We start from the raw sequence: 6,540 nt of genomic DNA on the forward strand, positions 1-6,540 counted from the left end.
TTAAGTTGTAAACAAACATAAATAATATTTATTTTCTCATAAAAGATTTATTTGTACTAGTGTTGAGTGAAGGTTACAGATTGATCTACTGATGTGAAAACTTTATTATAAGTTTTAGAGCAGAAAAAAATGTTTATTCCACCGACACTGAACCACATTTAAATGTGGAAAGAATAAGGGGAACTTTCTTCAGTAGCTGTTAGCTCTGTGAAAAGTTTCATCACCTACAAACCCGTGATGGAAACTTTCTTTTACATAAAAAAAAATAAAAACACTGGACAGACAACTTTTATCATCAACAGCACAAACAAAATAACAAAAGCTATTTTAGAGCTCCTAACAATGTTATAAAGCTGTTACAACCACATGAGACATCCCATAATATGAAATAAAGTGGAGCCAGCCTGACTTGTTGAAGAGATTGTTTTGATTAGCTGGAACTATACATAGCTGTCAGCTAAAGCTCCTGCTGCTCTTTCATACCAGTCTGAGGAATGTGGCAGCAACTGGGAGCTCCACTGGGACGTGATTATCCTCGGTGGGCTCCCAAACTTTCTCAGAGTGCCCCTGCACTTTTTCCGGTGAGAAACAACAAATAACGGTTCCAGACCCAACATTTACAGCTTTAAAAAGTAGCTAGCGCTTAATTTGAGTTCGTTCTCGAAGTCTGCAGCTCTACTAAACTATTTTTTAAAAAAGAAAAGAGGGAATCAAGAAAATGTTTCCAAAAGAGGAAATTAACTGGGAGGTTGAGTTTTAATAGTACTCGAAACCCCGTATTTACGAACCCTTGTCCATATGTTAAACTAGTTAATGTGTTTCTAAAGATAACCCAGAAACTCGTGAAATCATCAACAGTTACCTCGCTTCATGATGACGGTACGCCTCCTTTGGACCACAGCAGCCCGCACGCTTCAGCCTTAACTGAAGGAATACGAGCCGCTGCTCGGAGTTTTACTTGTTTCGTAAAAGTCCGCTCAGAAATCCTGGCCGTCGCGAGGCATTTAAAAGAGAGACTCTTTAGAAAAAGCTTCTGGCCAATCAGAACGCGGACTGATGTGACTGACAGTTGTTTGAGCCAATCGGCAACAAGTCGAGGAGGTCCACTACTGCAGCCTTTTGCTGTACCGTTAACTAATTATAGATCACTTTTATTGTTCTTCCAGACAGCAACAAAGTAGTTATTCGGCTGTTTTTGTGTACTCATAATTAATATATGTATATTTCAGACCAGGGGTGTCAAACTTAATCTCAAATGGGGCCAAAATCCAAAACACACCATAGGGTGAAGGCTGAACACGATAAACACTTACTGAACACTCTAAAACAATAATTTTTAAAACTTTAAAACCGTAACTTTTTTAACATTCAACTTGTTTGAATGCAGCAGAATAAGCTAGTGCTGATAGCTGAAGATGCTAAAAATGCTGAAGCTGATATCTGAAATCGCTGAAGCTAATAGCTGAAAACAGAAAAGCTGATAGCCAGCTAAAATATTAACTAAATGCCAAATTAGCCTAAAAAAATACAATAAAAAATAAAAACGTAGGTTAGCCAAAACAGATAGCAAAATAGCCTAAAAAAAACTGAATAAAAGCCTAAATTAGACAAAACAGTTAGCATGTAGCTGAAATATTAGCTAAAGTCCAAAATGGACAAAAAATAAAATAAAAAAAACCTAAATTACCTGAAACAGCATGTAGCTGAAATATCAGCTAAACTCCAAAATGGACTAAAACACTGAATAAAAGCCTAACAACAAAACAACAAGCATGTAAATATTAGCTAAACTCGAAAATGGACAAAATAAACATCCCAAAAAAAGCCTAAATTAGCCAAAATAACAAGCATGTAAATATTAGCTAAACACCAAAATAGCCTAAGCAAATGAAAAAAGCCCAAATTAGCCAAAGCAAATAGCATGAAGCTAAAATATTACTCCATTATAACTCCAAAATATCTTTAAAAAATCATAGTAAATGCCAAAAGTCAATCAAAAAAGCTAGCAGAATGCTAATTTTTAAAACTTTAAAACTGTAACTTTTTGACATAATTATGAATGATAAAATGTATTCCGCCCTGCGACAGACTGGCGACCTGTCCAGGGTGTACCCCGCCTTCGCCCATCAGCAGCCGGGATAGGCTCCGGCACCCCGCGACCCCGAAAGGGAAGAAGCGGTTAAGAAAATGGATGGATGGATGATGGACCATTAATAACAAAATAAAAATGATCTGGAGGGCCGGATAGAATTACCCAGAGGGCCAGATCCGGCCCCCCGGGCCTTGACGTTGATACGTGTTTTAGACTGAAAAATAAAGACTACATGAAAATTAATTGGTGTATTTTAGACAGAATACTATAAATATAGTTTATTTTACTTGTTTTATCTTACAACACATAAATGTACTGTTCTGACTTACAAATTTGCACAATATTGTGCAATAAAAGATCATTTTAATAAAAGTGAATCATCAATCAGTTAAAGTCTAGAGATTATGAAAATATTGAAAATAAATACAAAATAATTAAAAATTAAAAGATTCTAGCAACAATAACAATATCTTACAGGCTGAAAACAGCAGTTAATTCAATCCTAGCACCACTTAGCCTGTGAAAGCAAATGTAGGAGGCTTTTTGTGGCACGCCAGGGAGCTTTTAAAGGTCCATTAAAAACTACTTTCTGGATTACTGGAAATACTGAATTAAAGTAAGTTGGACTGTTTTCATTTTGGGGATTCTTTTGCAATGTTTTTTCTTATTTTCTTCATAGGTGTGTCCCATCATAAAGGGTGGTCCCGATGGTGAGGAAAAGGACAGATCTGAGGATCTACAGGTGAAAGTTTGAAAGTGAAGAGTTTTGTGTGGCTTTTAGGAAGGAGTTCAAACAGATTTGGGGAGATCAGGAGGTTCTTTCAGATAGACAAATAGCCACAGCTGAATGAATGAAGGAGACCAGGAGAAGTCTGTCTTTTGGAACGAGGAAAGCAAATTAAGAGGAAAAGGTTATCTTAGAAAACATGAGCGAGTTAGGCAGGGATGGAAATGTGTTGACAGATTCCACAAGTGGGATGGAACGATGGCAGGAGAACTTTGGAGATCTGATGAATGAGTAAAACTTTGTGGAAACTACAGAAGAAAATTTGCTGATGAGTCACACAATGAAGTCATGGGAAAGAATAGAATATAGTGGAAGCTAGACTGAGGTGAGAAGTGAGCATTTGTAAACAACAGCTTGGTTTCATGCAGAAAAGGAGAACTACCGATGCTATATTTGCTTCAAAGGTGTTACTAGAGAAGAAAAGAGAAGGACAGAAGGAGTTGAAAAGTTTTTTTGCAGATCTAGAGAAAGTATATGACAGAAAACGGAAAGTGGAGCTGTGGTTTGGATCAGAAGAACGTTGGAGTTCTTTACGACATGAAGAGACAATGGTGAAATGTTCTGGAAGTGAAACAGAGGTGGCAAGGATCAGCTTTAAAGTTCTTATCGTTTATTTAAATTGATTTATTCATTCATTCATTCATTTTCTTGACCGCTTTTTCCCTTTCGGGGTCGCGGGGGTGTCGGAGCCTATCCCGGCTACTGATGGGCTAGGCGGGGTTCACCCTTGACAGGTCGCCAGTCTGTCGCAGAATTAATTTATTCTGGAATAATATTTCTGCCTTTTTATTATTCATAATTATGTTAAAAAATTACGGTATAAAATATTTAAAAATTGGCATTCTGCTAGCTTTTTTGACTATTTTGGCATTTACTAAGATTTTTTAGGTTACTTTGGAGTCTAGCTAATATTTCAGCTACATGCTAGTTGTTTTAGCTAATTTAGGCTGTTTTTTTAGGCTATTTTGATGTTTAGCTAACTGTTTTGGCTAGATTAGCCTTTTTTCATTTTTTAGGCTATTTTGGAGTTTAGCTAATATTTCGGCAACATAGCTGTTTTGGCTAATTTAGGCTTTATTTACGTTTTAAGGCTATTTTGCAGTTAGGCTAATGTTTACACACTAGCTGTTTTGGCTAATTTATTTATTTTTTTTAGTTTTTAGGCTGTTTTTGAGTTTAGCTAATATTTCAGCTACATGCTAGCTGTTTTGACTAATTTGGGCTTTTTTACATTTTTGTAGGTTGTTTTACAGTAAGGCTAATGTTTACACATTGGCTGTTTTGGCTAATTTAAGCTTTTTAAAGGTTTTTAGGCTATTTTGAAGTTTAGCTATTTTTTCAGCTAAATGCTAACCGTATTGGCTAACCTATTTTTTAATTTTTTTAGGCTAATTTGGCATTTAGCTAATATTTTAGCTGGCTATCAGCTTCAGCATTTTCAGCTGTTAGCCTCAGGGATTTCAGCTGTCAACTTCATCCTTTTCAGCTATCAATTTCAGCATCTTCAGCTATCAGCACAAGCCTCTTAAGCTGCCAAAGTCAGCTTACAGCATTCAGGCTAGCATTATCGCAGTTAATGGTTAGTACGTAATGTTGCACCCCGGTCTTATATTTGGGAGAAGATGAGCTCAACAAAATGAAGAAATCACCAGTTAAAAGAATAACAATATTTAATAAAGTTCCACATTATCCAATCTAGATCATACACAGAATTAGTGTACCTTCAGCGCGTTGGACCAAGCCGATGTCTCTCTTAAGGAAAAGACAGGGAGTGACCCCGAATGATACAAGTTTCTCCCTTTAGTTCTCTCAAGTGGCTAGCCACGCCCCTTAGGACGTCCTACTGTGTGGATCTATAATCAGTGTGTTTGAACCCTGCTGCAGATGCAGGGTCTGATTCTAAGTGGCTCATCAGAAGTGTTATGTGAGCTACAGTGGCAGGGCCGGATCTAGCCAGCCCCTATTGGGGGTGCAAGCAGAATATCAGGGGGGGGGCAAGTTTAGGGATACAAAATGGTTCCAGTGTAAAATCCTCCCAAGCCTATAAAAAGCCCCAATCCAATAAAATACTGTTTTTTGAGTTTTTACATGTCTGTGTGTCATTTTTCTACCGAAAGACAACAAATCATCTTGTTTTTGCATTTCCGAGTATTTCTCCTTTTAAATCAGTCAAACTGTCTTGGACAGACTCTGTTTGAATGAATGATCTTCTTTCCATCAACAGCTCTGCTGCACATGCACTAAACCCTCATCTGTTCCTAGTGTCTAGTTCAGGTTCTGGAGAAGAGAAGATGGTATCTTCACATTGACTGCAGTCAAATGAGCCGCCGTTCACATTTCTGTGGTCAAATCAGCATCACTGGATTTTTGGTGTGAGTTTCATCCAATACTTACGGTAGCAGGACTGAGAACGCTGGAAAATCTCCACCAGACTCCACGGAGCTTCTTGATGTGACCACGGAAATGTGAACGGCGGCTCATTTGACCGCAGTTGGAAAGGATTGTAAATCAATGAAAGAGCATTTTGATGTTAGCTTTGATTATTTTATCAAGAACTCTGAGAAACCAATGATTGAATGTATTGATCACAGTCAATAAACATTGGAGAATTAGCTAAAAGAGTCTTTGGTGAACTGGAAGGAGAAAGAATCAGGATTTTGGAGGAAGTTCTGTCCATGAAGATCTTCACTTCCTCGTCCAGCTGACAACCAGATCAGAAGTCTGTTTGCTTATCCGTCTCTTTTTGTCTTTTTTTAGGACATCTTATTTATGTATTTATTTATTACTTTGAGTCATCTTTATTCATTTACAATAGTTTCTATTTGGTTTATTTTTTGTCTTAAAATATATATTTATGTATTTCTTGTTGCTTTTTATTTACGTCTTTTAATGTTCCGTTTAGCCATTTGTTATTTGGGTTTTTTTTAAATATTTTTATTATGTGTATTTTTTCACTATATTTAAGATTAGTTTATAAATACTAAACTATTTTAACTATTAAAACAGCCAACAAGTTTCTACTGCAGAAACTCTTGATTCCTGTTTCAAAATTGCTTAAAAAAATCCATGGATGTTATTTAGTGATAACAGAATGTATTTTCATCAGCAGGAAATTAGTTCAAATCTGGCATTTAAGAAGAACCCCGTTTACCTGGACATCCTTCATCCCTTCCACCGTCAGGTAATCTACCAGAAAACAGACCATAGAGTCCATTTGGGTTTTTACCCTTCAGGTGACAGAATAACAGCGTCTGTTCTCACCTGGAATTACAAACCAAGGCTGGGTTGGGAAAATAAAGTGACTGGTTGTCCGAAAAGGGCAGCGTACTGCCACGAGGGACGTCTCTGCTCCCGTTTGGGATGACCGGTCCAGGGAAAGCTTCAGCGGCCAGTTCTGATGCTGATCAGAAGGAAAATGGATAAATTTAGTCAAAACCATTTAAATATATCTTTAGCCGCTGAAGTCAAGGTCTGCTCAGGGGTTTGTTGTCATGGAAACGTGACAACATGTGGAGCGGGAATCAAATTTTGTTTAAAGGAGCAGAGCTTTTTTTGCATGTGAAAAAACATTTCAAGCAACAATTAATGTTGTTGTTCACTTTCAGCTTATTTTAAGCAACAATAAATAAAATAAATCCATGTTTGATGATGTCATCATATG

The 6,540-nt window shown here is 37.0% G+C and overlaps 1 protein-coding gene and 1 long non-coding RNA gene across 2 annotated transcripts in view; both read right to left on the minus strand.

Moving 5' to 3' along the window:
- LOC112156260 (choline transporter-like protein 2) overlaps positions 1-1,016 on the minus strand; it is a 28,411-nt gene extending 27,395 nt beyond the window's left edge. Inside the window, exon 1 of the mRNA XM_024288500.2 lies at positions 863-1,016. Within this exon, the coding sequence (XP_024144268.1) occupies positions 863-872 (10 nt within the window). The 5' untranslated portion in view covers positions 873-1,016. The remainder of the gene's footprint in view (positions 1-862) is intronic.
- A 5,173-nt stretch (positions 1,017-6,189) lies between these two features.
- The window catches only part of LOC112158249, a 4,007-nt gene continuing 3,656 nt past the window's right edge, over positions 6,190-6,540 (minus strand). Inside the window, exon 3 of the long non-coding RNA XR_002921279.2 lies at positions 6,190-6,279. This is a non-coding gene — a long non-coding RNA (uncharacterized LOC112158249). The remainder of the gene's footprint in view (positions 6,280-6,540) is intronic.

Source organism: Oryzias melastigma, linkage group LG23, assembly GCF_002922805.2.
Source record: "Oryzias melastigma strain HK-1 linkage group LG23, ASM292280v2, whole genome shotgun sequence".
In the NCBI taxonomy this organism is placed as follows: Eukaryota; Metazoa; Chordata; class Actinopteri; order Beloniformes; family Adrianichthyidae; genus Oryzias; species Oryzias melastigma.